Source organism: Lontra canadensis, unplaced genomic scaffold (assembly GCF_010015895.1).
Source record: "Lontra canadensis isolate GAN:19392208 unplaced genomic scaffold, GSC_riverotter_1.0 scaffold3, whole genome shotgun sequence".
In the NCBI taxonomy this organism is placed as follows: Eukaryota; Metazoa; Chordata; class Mammalia; order Carnivora; family Mustelidae; genus Lontra; species Lontra canadensis.
Genome location: NW_022630997.1, coordinates 54,099,434 through 54,114,127, shown reverse-complemented (window position 1 = coordinate 54,114,127; position 14,694 = coordinate 54,099,434). Strand labels below are relative to the sequence as shown.

The 14,694-nt window shown below is 42.5% G+C and overlaps 1 protein-coding gene across 12 annotated transcripts in view; it reads right to left on the bottom strand.

The window, feature by feature from the left end:
- The window catches only part of ANK3 (ankyrin 3), a 670,144-nt gene that overhangs the window by 144,111 nt on the left and 511,339 nt on the right, over positions 1 to 14,694 (bottom strand). For 11 of the 12 annotated variants that reach the window (XM_032842405.1, XM_032842415.1, XM_032842423.1 and 8 more), the window contains 7 exons: positions 13,593 to 13,790; positions 11,649 to 11,747; positions 9,161 to 9,259; positions 6,933 to 7,031; positions 4,007 to 4,204; positions 2,620 to 2,718; positions 2,239 to 2,337 (listed from right to left, as the gene is read on the bottom strand). In XM_032842405.1, the coding sequence (XP_032698296.1) occupies positions 2,239 to 2,337; positions 2,620 to 2,718; positions 4,007 to 4,204; positions 6,933 to 7,031; positions 9,161 to 9,259; positions 11,649 to 11,747; positions 13,593 to 13,790 (891 nt within the window). The remainder of the gene's footprint in view (positions 1 to 2,238; positions 2,338 to 2,619; positions 2,719 to 4,006; positions 4,205 to 6,932; positions 7,032 to 9,160; positions 9,260 to 11,648; positions 11,748 to 13,592; positions 13,791 to 14,694) is intronic. The other variant, XM_032842476.1, reaches the window with a different exon arrangement.

Sequence of the window (14,694 nt, the reverse complement as noted above, 5' to 3'; positions counted from 1 at the left end):
ACTCTGGAAATACAGAACCAACATCAACAACTGCCCAACCTCAGACTGCTGAGAAAAATAGAGCCACATCCATTTAAACCAGTGTCTTCCAGTCGATGAAGCCAATCCCTACCTGTAGAACAGGCTTCGCTCAGGCTCAAAGCCCAGAAGAAGCTCCTGACAAGGCTCGCTGCTGAGGAAAGTGGTGGACACAGGGCAGAGCTCCACCTAAGGCTAAAGGGCTGTTAGAGCTCTTTGCCGCTCTCTGTTAAAGATGTTCTGCAGACGTGCAAACATGGAGGCCTGTTTGGCAAATATAAAGCAGGAGCCCGACGGCAAATATACCAACTACTGACCTATTTCAGAGTTATTCGTGGACTGAAAGACAGAATGGATGGATGGAAGGGTGGACTGCACACATTTTGCTTCAGGTACTACTTTATGAATCTTGTCAATCCTAAACTGCCTGGCACAAGTGGTGTCAAAGTTATCACTCTCATATGAGCACTGAATTGTTTGCTTATTAATTATTGATGGATTGACCACCAAGAACATGTTTGTTTGTTTTTTTTTTAATAATATAATAAAAGTGGTCTGGGTTCAGAAGCATATTAAAATATATTAAAATAGAATAATCATTAAATTACACTGTAATTTTTTTCATTTTTTTACATTGGGATAAAATATACATTACATAAAACCTACCACTGTCACCATTTTTAAGTGCACAGTCAATGGCATTAAGTACATTTCACATGGTTTTCCAAGCATTACCACCATTCGTCTTCAGACCGAAACGCTATCCATTAAATACCAACTCCCCGTTTCTTCTTCCCTTCAGTCCCCGGCAACCAACATTCTACTTTCTGTCTCTACATGACTGAAATCAGACAATACTTGTCCTTTTGCGTGACTGATTTATTTTACTCAGTATCGTGTCTTTGAGGCTCATTCATGCTGCAGCCTGGGCCAGAATTTCCTTCTTTCTTAAGGCTGAATAATATTCCACTGTATGTATACACCACATTTTATTTACCCATTCATTCTTCAATGGATAATTCCATTCCTTTTGGCTCTTGGGAATAATGCTATTCTTTCTTTTTTCTTTTTTTTTTTGAAGATTAAGTCTTTACCAGAAGTCAAGGCATGGCTTTATGATGGGGGAAAATGTTTTGTCAGGGTCAGAAACTATGGGGGGAAGCCACATTTAGATGAAAAGCAAATTTAGGGGTATGATTCTGAATTCTTGACCTTACCGGGTCCAATTCTGGAGAGGATGGGACAGGAGATCATTAAGACCTATCGGTGAAGAGTTTCTGAGGAGAAATATCTGTCAAAGTTAACCTACTCCCTAAAAGAAGGTACCTAAAAACCTTCTCTTTTATTAAAGTCTCCAAAGCATTCTGGAACAGCCCCATTAAGATTGGATCACAACCCATTTGATTGAAACACTAAGGTTAAAAGAGGGCCCTAAAGATGCCCCAAAATGGCAGAGTCAAAAAACCCCCAAAACATAAAAAGCTTAAAAATGCTGAAAGTTCCTTCAACAGCAGCATTTAGGGAAAGCACTAGGCAGCGTTATGTAGCGGCATCATTCCAGTCTTCTCAGATCCCAGCCGTCTGCTCCACAACAGACAGCCTATTAAACCAATAGCCCTCGATTAACCTATCTTTAAGTAAACTCTTCTTCACGATTTGCCTCCCAAATCAGCATGTCCGCTAATCAGAAAGTCACACACCCTATGGAGCTCTTTTCTGAGAAATGTAGGTTGTCTACTAGTCAAAAATGCTCTAACAAGAGGAATAAAGATTCCCCTTAGGAATAATAAAAATAGATAAATAAAACTCCCAACCTATTTTATTAAACAGAAATAAATAAACAACTCGGAGGCAATGTTTCACGGCCAGGAAAATATAAGGCGTATTTGTATAACTTTGACAACTCAGACTTTCTTATTCCCTCAGGCCGTGCTGATGTTTTTAATCCGACTGAAGAGTATCTCAACTTCTTTTCCTCCACAGGCCCCAGGTTATCCTGGATTTTTAAGGAAAATCAACCGACAAGTGAGTATTTATTGAGCATCTACCACATTACTGACCAAATAGCTGAAGGCACAGAGTTCTGGAGGCCCTTCTATGTCTGTGACTTTTCCGTGATGTCTAAGGTGGAGGGTGCCCCATGAGCAGCAAAAGGGATGGACAGACAGAGGCCAGCGGACGCCGCCCGCCAGCCTCCCCAGGCAGGCCAATCCCAGGTACCTTTGCGGCCGCATGAGGTGAGGCTCCTTGGTCCAAAAGCAGGAGGGCCACTTTCTGATTATCGTAATGTGCAGCCACATGCAGTGGAGTTAGCCCGCTCTGAAAACACGTGCAGAAACAACAACCACGGTCAAAAGTGTCTTAACACCAGAGGCCTAGATGTGGGAAATGGGATTAGTCTGGGTTCAACACAGAGTGCAATTTACATTCCAGATTCCACAACGCTTGGACCCCGGCATTCACCTTTCTATGTCCAAAGGGCTCTTCATCCTATGAGACTTAATTAACTCTGGACTAGTCATAATTTGGGTGGCTGTTGGTGAAGGAGCAAAGGCTGGTTTGGTTACCCTGGAAGTGGCCTGAGGTCAGTTGGCTCCATACCTTCCCAGCAGCGTCTGGAGAGGCACTTTTCTGTAGCAGGAGATTGGCTACTTCCAGCTTCCCATACTTTGCTGCCACATGAAGGGGAGTAAATCCTTTCTGAAAGAAGAACCATAAAAGTAATGAACAACAGAAATGACACAAAGGCGTTGCTTTCCTGGAACCAATAAATGATTCTAACAATGAAGCACAGTTAAGCCTGCATTGACAGACCCACTCAGGACGATGACAGCCCGAGTCCCTTTATCAACAAGGAGGATCAGGATTTTGCATCTTCCTAACTGTTGACTGAGCCACCACATGCCACTAACTCTGGGACTTCTTAGGCATCTGACCAGGACGATGGTGGAGAGCTGGGTCTGGGGTGTACTCCTGCTGTGTTTTAGGGTTTCACATTTTGGGAAGAATAGGTTACTGGGTCCCAGGCCCGGTTTGGATTCGGAGGGCTTGGGAAAACCAGGACAAGTCTGGACCTCACATCACCAGGCTGGAGCCTTTTGCGTCCGCTTCTCCAATTCCTGCGTGTACGTTGTCTTTCGCTATGCCCCAGTCCTCAGGAGTCAGAGATTCTTGAATCTTAGCTACCACAGGTGGACTGAGTAACAACACATGGTTCCAGCCCAGGAAATCTGCCAGAGTTGGGTACTGAGAGTTGAGTAGCTGCTCTTACTTGCTACCTGCTCCCACAAGGATCTGGAGATCCACCAGTCCGTCAGCATGCACTGCTATGGAGGGTCCCAAGCATGAGTCAGAGACTGGAGGGTCATCAGCACATCTGACCTCATGAGACTAAAGCCAACTAGAGCCAACAGGCAGCTGGCACAGTGGAAGGGCTGGGGCACTCGAAACCTAATCCTCACTCACTCTGTTTCACATATTAAATGAGATCCAGAAACTGTGCATCTCAGCTCTACTGAGAAGCCTAAAGAATTACAGGGGGTATAGTTGGAGGCAGTCATCGTTTATTCAGATAGTTTTCCAAGGATTGCCGATTACTGTAATCGGCTTGTGTATGGATCACACTTCTCTGCATCCAAACAGGAGAGTGAAACACCCATTTCTAGCTTTCTCAGACATGTCACAGGCCAATTCATCTATCAGACTCACTAGGTTTACATAGCACTACCAAAACGTGAGCTCTAAATTTTGCAACCTGCACCCGCAGAGCAACGAGTGATAGGTTATTGCTTGAAGGCATCAGAGTGGAGATTTTAGACATCAGACCATTAATCACACAAGACAACAACAACAAAAGAGTAACAACAAACAAAAATGAAAGAAAGAGAAATCCACCTCCTGATCTGAAAGTGGTTTGGACATGTGGCCTCAGTTGTAAGGAGGATGGCTTTTGGGAGACACAGCAGGATTCCAAGACTCACTTTCCTACCTTTGTTGTTATAGAGAGAGATGCGCCATGATCCAGAAGGAATGCAGCTACATCCTCGTGTCCCTCCCGGGCTGAGAGGTGGAGTGGGGTGTACCCAGAAGTCGTGGCTGCATTTGGAGATGCTCCTTGCTGTAACAGCTGTTGTACAATATCTGCCTTCCCCAGTCGGGCAGAAATGTGCAGTGGGGTTTGGTCATCCTTAAGTGCAAGGTAGAAAAAACAAGGTTGATTAGTTGAGAAAACAATGGTGACATTGTGGATGGATCATTCAGAAAACTTTGCTTGGTATCACAAGCTACTTTCAATTCCTTTCGAGTAACCTATTAGTCTGAAAAGTGTGAGAAGCAGTTCTGCCTGTAAATTAACCTATTACCACCTGCCACACTTTACCAAAATTTTAACCTCCAATGGTTCCTTTTTTGGGAGAGAAGGGAATGAATCCTAGTAAAACTCAAATAACTGAGAAGGTATTTTGCCTCCGCCAGCAGTTAGGCCCTCAAATGGAGTAAATTCTTGTACTGATGTCACCTTGTCATAGTCAAAAGCAGAGGGGGTGGGGTTGGGAGCACAGGGTTGTGCAGGTAGATCTGCACAAAGGCTCCCAGCCAAGGGGGTTGAAAGCCAGCCCACCCTCTGCTTGTCAAGTGGTACATTCCGGGCATGGGTGGGATCTGCCTCCAGTAGAAGGGCCCCTTATTACAATTCACCCCGAGGCATGACACCAAATCTTGTACCCTTAGGGTCTTATCCCTAAGGGGGAGAGGCGTCTTTTTTTAGTTTGCCCAATGATACCCTGTGGGTGCCATCGTTTTTCCACTGGCCATCCCAATGGCCATCTCATTTCCAAAAGGAAATCCCACACCTGAATGGGAAAAAAGTTCAGGTAAGTGCTTCCTGTAGGGAAGGTGTACAGAAGAGGTTAGAGCACAGGAGATGTCTTTGAAGAGAAAAGTAGGATGAGAGTCAAGGCCAAAGCAAGAGAGTCTATGTAAGAAGTGTAAGAGGAATTGGGGCACCACAGGAAGAAGAGTACTGAAACCAGAACAAGATAATTGCTGCAGAAAGATCTCCCATAATTCTCCTTTGGCCACCACCACCACTGCACATTTGCTGAGCATCTACATGTCGCAGGCTCTGTGCTAAGTACTCCACCTACATTCATTCATTCGTCATCACACCCATCTTATCACCAGCAACTATCAGGATTCTAAGTTTCTATATGAAGAAACTAGGAAAAGAAATGTGCCATGGAGATGTTAATTCATTGCCCAACATTACAGAGCTGGGAAGTGGTGGATCAAGATTCAAACCCAGGCAGTCTGGCTGAGGAAGTCAGGTTCTTAATCATGATACATACTGCCTCCTTAATGAAATCATCATCACTATGAATTCTGTCCTCCGTTTCAGCTTATGGGTTAACCATTCCCTGGGTACAATGCTTAGTATGGAACCAACAACACTCAGAAAATGTGAGGTTTCTTGTAATCCGTAATAGAGTATAGCCTTTCCTATCCATGGCTCTTTATTGATGAAGCAGATTTAACCTATCTCTTTAGATCAGGGCTGAGAAACTACAACCCAGGGGCCAGATCCAGTTGCTGCCTGTGTTTGTAAATAAAGTTTTATTGGAAACAGACATGTCTATCTGCTTATGTAGTATTGCCTATGGCTGCTTTTTGCTCTAGAATGCCAGATCTGAGCAGCTGTGGCTGAGATGGTGCATCTGGCAAAGCCCAAAATATTTACTCTCGTCCCTTTAACAGAAAAGGTCTCCAGATCCTCTGTAAAATGCACCACGTGGCACCACAGTCTATTGGACACTCAGAGTGTGTGTCTGCTGCTCAGAACGTTACAACCTTTGTGCTCATCTGCAGATTTCATGCTTATGATGATCCAGTTGTGTTTGTTCCCACACTAGTATGTTTGTACTAGTCACTTTACTACTTTGTGCTATATTTGCACTAATTACTTTAATTATACAATCACACAATATGTTAGCAGGTAAAATATGAGTATGAAGAGAAGACTCAATTTTTCCCTAAGAATACTAAGTTGAAAGCTTTGGAGAGTGTTGAAAGAAGTTGAGAAAAAACAACTGTGGTCAAATTAGATGCAGGTGAGATAGCTAAATACATTGGGAGAATATTACAAAAGTCTAGAAATATTCTTCATACAAACTGCTTCATACATGTCTTGGTTTTCTCTCTACCTAACCTGAAACTAGAAACTGTAGACAGCGCAAATAAATGGCAAATAAATGTACATTTATATACCAAGGTTAAATTAAGCAGTTAAAGAATTTTATGTCTTTATTTACAATTCCTGACCTGAATTACCATCTTGGTAACCAGACCAACTGACAGGTAGTGGGTGACAGGTAAATGGGTTTCTTTTGGAAATTAAACACCAGGCAGAGAATGAAGCACTCAAACTCAAACTGAAACCATTCCAATTCAAGTCTCAAGTCTCTTCATGGCTTCACAAATTGTGAAGAAAAAGTAAAAACTTCCTTTTTCCTTTTATGGCTGTGACCAGTGACATAGAAGTTAGCCAAAAGAGTTCAGTCGTGCTTCCGAACTGTGATTGTTCTAGAAGTTTTGAGCCTAAGTCCTTCTCTATGGAGTGTGAAAAACTCTGGACCAAGTCTCAGTTTGGTTCCAAATCTGCTAAGGGCTAACAATATGCCAAGGACATAGAGTTCTTTCTGGCACAAAGTTCTTGTTCCATTTAATTTTGTCAAATAATTGAATGGACAAATGTGTTGGGATTTTTTTTTTTTTTTTTTTTACAATATCACATGGATAGAACTTCCGTAATTACTTTATGAAAGTATTCCTGGAAGAGAGCATGCATGTGTTTAAAGGTTGTAATAAAATCAGGGTTTTTTTTTCCTTCAATAGCACATGCTTTCATGGGTTGCACGTACCTTGGCTTTAGCTTCTACCTGAGCTCCGTCTTGCACCAGATACCTCACGACTTCAGCTTGACCAGATCGAGCTGCCATGTGCAACGCTGTTTCTCCTCTCTGTGGAACAGGAGCCAAAGGTAATTAACTACAGCTCTCGAGGAGGGTGGCATATTTTATTTGCATACAGCTTACGATGGAGGGTTTTTTCTTTTCTTTTCTTCTCTTTTTTTTTTCTTTCCTTTCCTGTTTTTTTTTTTTATTTTTTTTTTTTGGTAAAAAGTAGTCCCAAGCACTTCCTTAATGAAAATGAGGAAGGACAGGAAATTGAATACTCAAGAAGTTCACATCCACCTGATTCATGATGGAAGGGCTGGTGTAACACTGGGGAGCCCAGTCTCTGGCAGTATCAGAAGTGTTGCTCCATGTGGACCCCGGAGGGCTTGACAGGTGAATGCCCACCAGAGCCAAGCAGGAGAGGAAATGAGGGAAGGCAGCAGCCAGGGCCTGCTCCATGACGGAGCCACCTCCCCCCACCCACGGTGGGTGGGTGGGGGGTGGCACTGCTGCCTGACACGCAGAAGGCTTTGGTAGCTGGTAGCCGAGTAGGATGCCAGCCCTGGCAGGCCACACCTTCCTCTTTTTCAAAAGCAGTGGCAGTTTGGATATTTGCATATACTTCTTAAGCCTGGCCCCCCAAATCAGAATTGCACCCAGAACAAAACAAAAACCCAAATCTGCAAGGGCAACATAGACACACCTGAGGGTCTGACTCGGTTGCAGGCAGTTGGTTTGCTTTCTCTGCTTTACCTCAGCACACCAATATCCTAGTTTGCACATTATCCCACAGGGCCCTTTTCCTTGTCACTGGACTCCTCCAACCCAACCATTCCCCCATTTTCACCAAAAGAATTGAATTCAGATCATCTGTTCATTTATTTAATTTTTTTTTTAAGATTTTTTCATTTATTTACTTGACAGACAGAGATCACAAGTAGACAGAGAGGCAGGCAGAGAGAGAGGAGGAAGCAGGCTCTCCGCAGAGCCCGATGCGAGGCTCGATCACAGGACCCTGCGATCATGTCCTGAGCCGAAGGCAGAGGCTTTAACCCACTGAGCCACCCAGGCACCCCAAACAATGAAAATATTTTTAAAAAATGGATAGACAGAAACAAATAGTCACAGAAATCAAAGGATTCTCTCACACCATGGGCACCCACCCACAAATTCCTTTTCAAAACCAAGCCCTGCGTTACAGGATAGCCACCTCCCTAGATATAAAAAGACACATTCATGTGTAAATTGTTACTGTGTTTACTGGAAAAGCATCCGGGATAGAGTTTACTGTATTATCCAGGGTCTTCTTAATGAAGGGACATCTTCTCTCTCTGGCATTAGTTACAGAAAAGATTACCTGTCAGCTGAGAAGCTGGTCTGTATCTTGTGCATGTGCTGATTTGGGTCCCGGAAGACAGAGCCTTACTGGAAGCCCACCTTCAGGGGGAGTGTGCGGACCTTGTGGCTGGCCCTTTCTGTGCCAGCGTGTGGTTTATTTGATTGAGAATGCTGTGGTGCTCATGAGTCCAACCAGGTTCTTAGGCTTGTGGTCTGTTATGCTAATAATACTATGATGTCTAACTTAAAGTCCTGTAAGATAATGTTAAATGCCACACGCAGACCTAGGGTGAGAAATCACCTCTCGGATACTTACTCTGAAATGAGTCTCGTGGTTCTGCAGAGCAATGATTAGTGTGGAAAAGCAATACCATCCAATGATCTATGAACATGGATTTGCTGTAACCATGGCTTTGCAATAACATGGTCAAGCACAAAATCATTTTGAATTTGAATTTACTTGCAATTACGATAATGGTGATTTGAGGTTCTTCCTCAACATGAAACACTTACTAAATGCTTCTATTGTTAAAAAACAAACAAAAAAATCTTCCCCTCTACCAAAGCTATTTTTTAGAGCATAATATCCAATAGTAACATATCTGTAAGGTCAATACACACAACCGTAAGTCCTAATGTTTTGCGATCAGCTAGCGATTGAACAGATCTTGCCTTTGAAGTAAAGGAAAGCACAGGTATTCTTAAATTTTGTCTTTTTAAGCAGTAAATAGTAATTAGTAAATAGTAATTAAATTAGTAATTAACCTATTATAATAAAAAAAATAAATAAGAACAACCTTCATCAGTTTCTGAAATACTCATAATTGGACCTTCTTTCTTAGAAGGATACTTACCACATTGGTGGTGTTTGGAGAGGCTCCATGATGCATTAATTGTGATACGATATTTACATGCCCCATGAAGGCAGCAACATGGATTGGGGTAAGGCCCGACTAGGAAGAAAAGAGGGAAATGCTGGTTTGTGATCTTATCATAAAAAGGTTTTGTCTGCCTGCCTCCCTGCCTGCTCTCCACCCACCCACCTTAATATAACCACTTGAGTGATCAGATCAAAGACACCAGGGCCCTGCCTATTATTGGCATAGATTCAGATTCAATAAGATAAACACATCAGGACATGATCATTATTTCCTTAAAGCAGGTTCGGTGATTAGGAAAGACCTATGTCATATCCACTAAAGAAGAAAAAATTCATATATTTTATAAAGATCAATGAGAAAAAATTAGAGAAAAAATTAGAGAAAAATGACTTAAAGTTTTTTTCCCCTTTGCTACCAAACCTTCTTTATCCATATAACTGTGTGTGTGTGTGTGTGTGTGTGTGTGTCTAAGGGGGATACTTAATGCCAACCTTCTAATAAACGAGGAAATCAGCACTAAATCTTTAATCAATTTTTTAATTTTATGAATATTATAAATCAAGGTGACATAATTAAGGCAAATAATACAAAGGTCACTAGACTAGACTTTAAATGTTGTTTGTCTCTAATCCTACACACACAAACACACAGCCGTAACACTTGTGCTTTGTATGTGAAATGATGCCACTTAAAATTTTTTAGAATTTCATTCCACTTGCAACATGAACATCATCATTTGGTAAAAATATTTAACATGCCTAGAAAAAGCTTTTTCTTTTTTTTTTTTTTTAAGAGAGTGAGAAGGAGATACCAATCTCAAGAGAAATTTGAGAAATGTCAAAAAAATATGTGAAAGGAACTCTGCCTAATAATAGTGAGGTAAAATGCAGAAGAGAAAGAATTCTGGTTGCTCCACCTTCAGATAGTGGCAACAGAGGGAACCAGGGAAAAGCTCTGTGTTGTAATTTGGCACTTTTCTCCATCAGCAGGGGGAGTCCTTAGAACACGTGCAGGGCCAAGCCCTCATCTCCATCTGCCCTGCCTTTGGGAGCTCTGAGGGAGTACAGGACTGGCAACAGCCCCTTCTCAGGGGCTGACATCTCTGGATATTTATTCAAACATCAGTCAAAAAAATTTGATCGCAGAGCCCACTCTGACTTTAAAAATGGTTGCTGCGCACTGAGAATAAGCTTTTAAAATCACAAGTGCCATAATAAAGCCGTAAGAGTGAAGAACGAGTAAAGCAGTAGTAATATTTTCAACCATTTAATCATTTTAAAATTGTGTCACAAATCAAGGCAAATATTTCATTTGCAGATAAGAAACTCAGGCAAAGTAACAGTCACTAAGCTAGATCTCAAACTTCCTATTTGCTTCCAATGCTACAGTCTTTACTGATGCATTCAACAAACCTTTACTGAATGGCCTGCACTGTGTTGCTGGCATCCACAGACCAGTGGGGCTCAGCCTGTGCCCATGGAGCCTGGGGACTCTCTGGACTCTCTCCTAGCGGGAGAACAGCTAGGTCATATGTGCCTTGATGGGAAGAGGCAGTCTGTAGGGGAGCTCCTACACTAGGCCAGGGGTGAGGGATTTCCTGGGGAAGGTGGCCCCCGATCCCGTCCTGGCGGGTGTGTAGGATTAGCCGAGCAAAGCGGGGGTGACACATGGAGGGTGCAGAGATAGGGAGGTGAATGAAAGGGTGTCCAGTCTAGGGAAGTGTCATGGCTGGCATCTAGGGAGACCAGAGTGCTGGGGGTGGAGTAGGGAAGGAGAGTCCAGAGGGGGCAGGGGTGGACGAGCCTGGTTTGCTGTCTTGCAGGCTCAGCACTGGTCCTGGTGGAACATTCCTCTGAGTTCCATGTCAGTTTGTACAAAAGAAACCTAAAGCTAGTCCTTTATTAACTTCAGCAACTCTGTGTGTTGTTCATTCTGAATTTTGAGAGAGAGAAGTATTCAGTTTACAAACACCCAGAGGTTCAAGTATACAGAGTTTCTCCACCTTGGCAAAGTTGACATTATGCACCAGATAATTCTTTGTTGTAGAAGGCTGGCCTGTATACACTGTCAACTATTCATTGGCATCTGGCTTCTAGTAGCACCATGTGACTGTCGCCATTGAAAATACCTCCAGACGTTGTCGCTGCCCCCTGGGAGGCAAAATCGCCCCCACTGAGAAGTGCTGCATGACAGGATTTCATGAAAATTACGCTTTCGTTGATGGTACCACTCACCCCTGAGCATGAAGCATATGTTTTGGATAATGTGTTTGCACCCACCCCCCAGACTCCTGTCTGTTTTCCTCCGGACTGGCAGCCCCTTGCGTGAAGGGTCTACATAGTCCTCGGTGGCAATCACACACACAGCACAACTAGGTGTTCGCTGAGAATGGCTCTGGGACTCCAGCTGTGAAGGTATACTCTGGTGACCCGGCGAAGGCTAGAAATCCTACTCGCCTCACCTCGGTTACGGCTTGGATGGATGCACCGTGTTTCAGAAGGAGTTCCATGACTTTAATTCGATTCTTCTTGCAGGCAATATGAAGAGGAGTGAAGCCGTTCTGAAAGGGACAAAGACACAGAAGTACATGACCGCGTTCCGTGGAGATACAGTTCCCTCCGAGTATGGTAAAAGGTTTGCGAAATGATGTTCTGTAAGGATCTGGAAGCAAATGATGCGATGAGGGGTTAAACAGAACACGGATTCTTCTCTGGAAGCGTAGGCAGTCTAGCTGCTCCTAGAAATCCACAGTACTCTGCTGATCACGAACAGGAAGTGAATTTTTGTCACAGCCTCTTGGTGGCTGAGGCAAAATGGCCATGCGTTTTTTTAGATTATTTTATTTTGGAATTCACTCTTCCAAATAATATGTCCCTCCCTCCTCCATCTCATTTCAAATACAGACTAAAAACAGCTGGGCCCAAACATTTGTCCTCACAGCCCAAACTCTGCCAATGCCATTCAGCATTCTCTGTTGAATTTTAGGACAACTACAAGACTGGTTCTAGAATGTTTTCGTCCCTTCCAGTTTTAAGGTTCAAATAGGTGTTTACTCCAAGGAAGCAGGAAACAACCCAACATTATTTGGATCACTTGGTTTCACATTTAATCTAATAAAGGAGTCTGCTTTTTCACAAATTAGCTCCAAATCATACCGCTTGATCATTGGGACCACAGAGCATTTTTCAGTCGCCATAGAGAACTATAAAGTATCAGGGTCCACTCTAAAAGCTTACGTCCAAGTCACCATAGGTGTTTCCTATGAGACCGTTTTCCTTCTGAGACCGTTTACCTGGCCATAGTCCATCCCAGGATACTGGCTCTAACCTCCACATGCTGTGAAATCTTCCAAGTCAGAGGAAAATGAGAGTGAATGTCCACACCCTGTTTTAAGGCTTTTTTTTTTTTTTTCTCTTGTATGGAAAAATGAGTCATGACTGCTAATTTCTTTTCCTCCCTTCTCAGAATTCAAAGATATGCTTGATATACTGGGCAGGTCAACAGCTTTTGAAATACTGTTTCAGTAAAAGCTTTTAGTGACAATGACAGGCTGGGGTCAGAGTGCTCCTCAGTCCTCATGTTTCCTGCCCCCAGAGTAGCAGAGGCACTGGGGGTCCAGTGGGACAGGGAGACAATACCAGTTGGAAAGGAACAGCGACCCTTTCTAAATCGGTTGATCAGATGACAGCCTTTACCTTAAAATTGCTAGTCAATTTACAAGTCTTCCCTAGCATTTGGTGACTGATTTTTTCCTAAACATGGGTGCTTATTCTGAACTAAATTTAAACAGCTTACCAAATTGGGATTATTTATTTTTCCAAAGATAAAAACCCTATCTCATCAAGAAAATCAAATTATAATACAACTAGGGGTTAAAATAATAGATCATTTTAGGAGTTAACACTACAAATGAGACCAAATTTTTATTTTTATCAATAGGAAAAGGAGATTACTGGCCATATGTTAGCTTACATGGTAAACATAACACAAAATTTTACCTCACAAATTCCTAGACCACTGATGTGTAAGAGAAAGTTTTTTGACCACTTTTCCTCATGTTTTTAGATCTTGGGAAAAAATTTTTAATTCATATAATTATAACTGTACCCTCGGTGAGATAAGTGTGATCACCTCAGTCTTTTTTACACCTATAGTCTTTGGGTCTTACTTATGTAAGAGATTCAGGAGTGCGACCATAAAGAGGTTAATGATTTAGCCCCATCAGCCTTGTTCACATCAGAAATAGGTTGTTTCTTTAAAGGATATTTGGAAGAAGTTAAGGGGAAGTACACTTTACTTAACTAGACCTTCTATTTTTACCTCCTCAAAGTAATCTCTTCTCATGCGGAGGTCGCACGTTGTCAGCAAGAAAACACAGACTGGAGCTGTTGGCTTAGCCACTCACCAGGGCTTTGGCATTGGGGTTCGCTTTCTTGTCCAGGAGGACCTTGGCGACTTTGTAATGCCCGCAGTGGGCAGCCACATGGAGGGCAGTCAGGTAGTCATTGGTGACGTCGTCCACGGGCACGTTATGCTGGAGGAGAAGCTGGACGCAGTTCAAGTGATCCCCTTGTGTGGCCATGTGCAATGGAGACAATCCATTCTGGAACACATAAGAAAATCAGAGTTTATTGTTTTACCTTTTAAATACAAATGTCCTGGGGCGCCTGGGTGGCTCAGTGGGTTAAGCCGCTGCCTTCAGCTCAGGTCATGATCTCAGGGTCCTGGGATCGAGTCCCGCATCGGGCTCTCTGCTCAGCAAGAAGCCTGCTTGCTTCCCTCTCTCTCTCTGCCTGACTCTCCGTCTACTTGTGATCTCTGTCTGTCAAATAAATAAATAAAATCTTTAAAAAAAAAAATTAAAAAATAAATAAATAAATAAATAAATACAAATGTCCTGAACATAAAATACAGCACAAATATGAGAAGATGAAAACCTAGTTTTTCACACAGAAATACCTTTTCTTTTTTAAAAGCCTTTTTAAAAAGTTTTATGATCTAAATTCCAAGTAGTTAACACGTCATATTACTTTTAATTTTAAGTAAACTCTATACGACACACGAGATCAAAGATCAAAGTCACATGTTCTACCAACTGAGCCAGCCAGGCACCCTCTTTTTAAAAGGTTTTGATGATTGTTTTGTCCAATCATCAAATAGCTACTTTTAAACCTAGTCCTCTCACTTCTTTTATCAGTTGAAAACAAATTTTTCAAGATAATTTCTTTTCTGGTCTTGAAAATGGCGTGAATTGGGGTGCCTGGGTGGCTCAGTCAGTTAAACATTCAACTCTTGATCTCAGCTCAGGTCTTGATCTTGGGGCTGTGAGTTCAAGGTCCGTGGTGGGCTCCACACTGGACGTGGAGCCTAATTTTTAAAAAAAATGTGAATTGCACTAACGTCCATTATTTATCTTATTCCCAGTGAACTAAAATTCTTTCTTTTTTCATTTCCTTTTTTTTTTTTTTAAGATTTTAAGTAATCTCCATTCCCAAATGGGCCTTGAA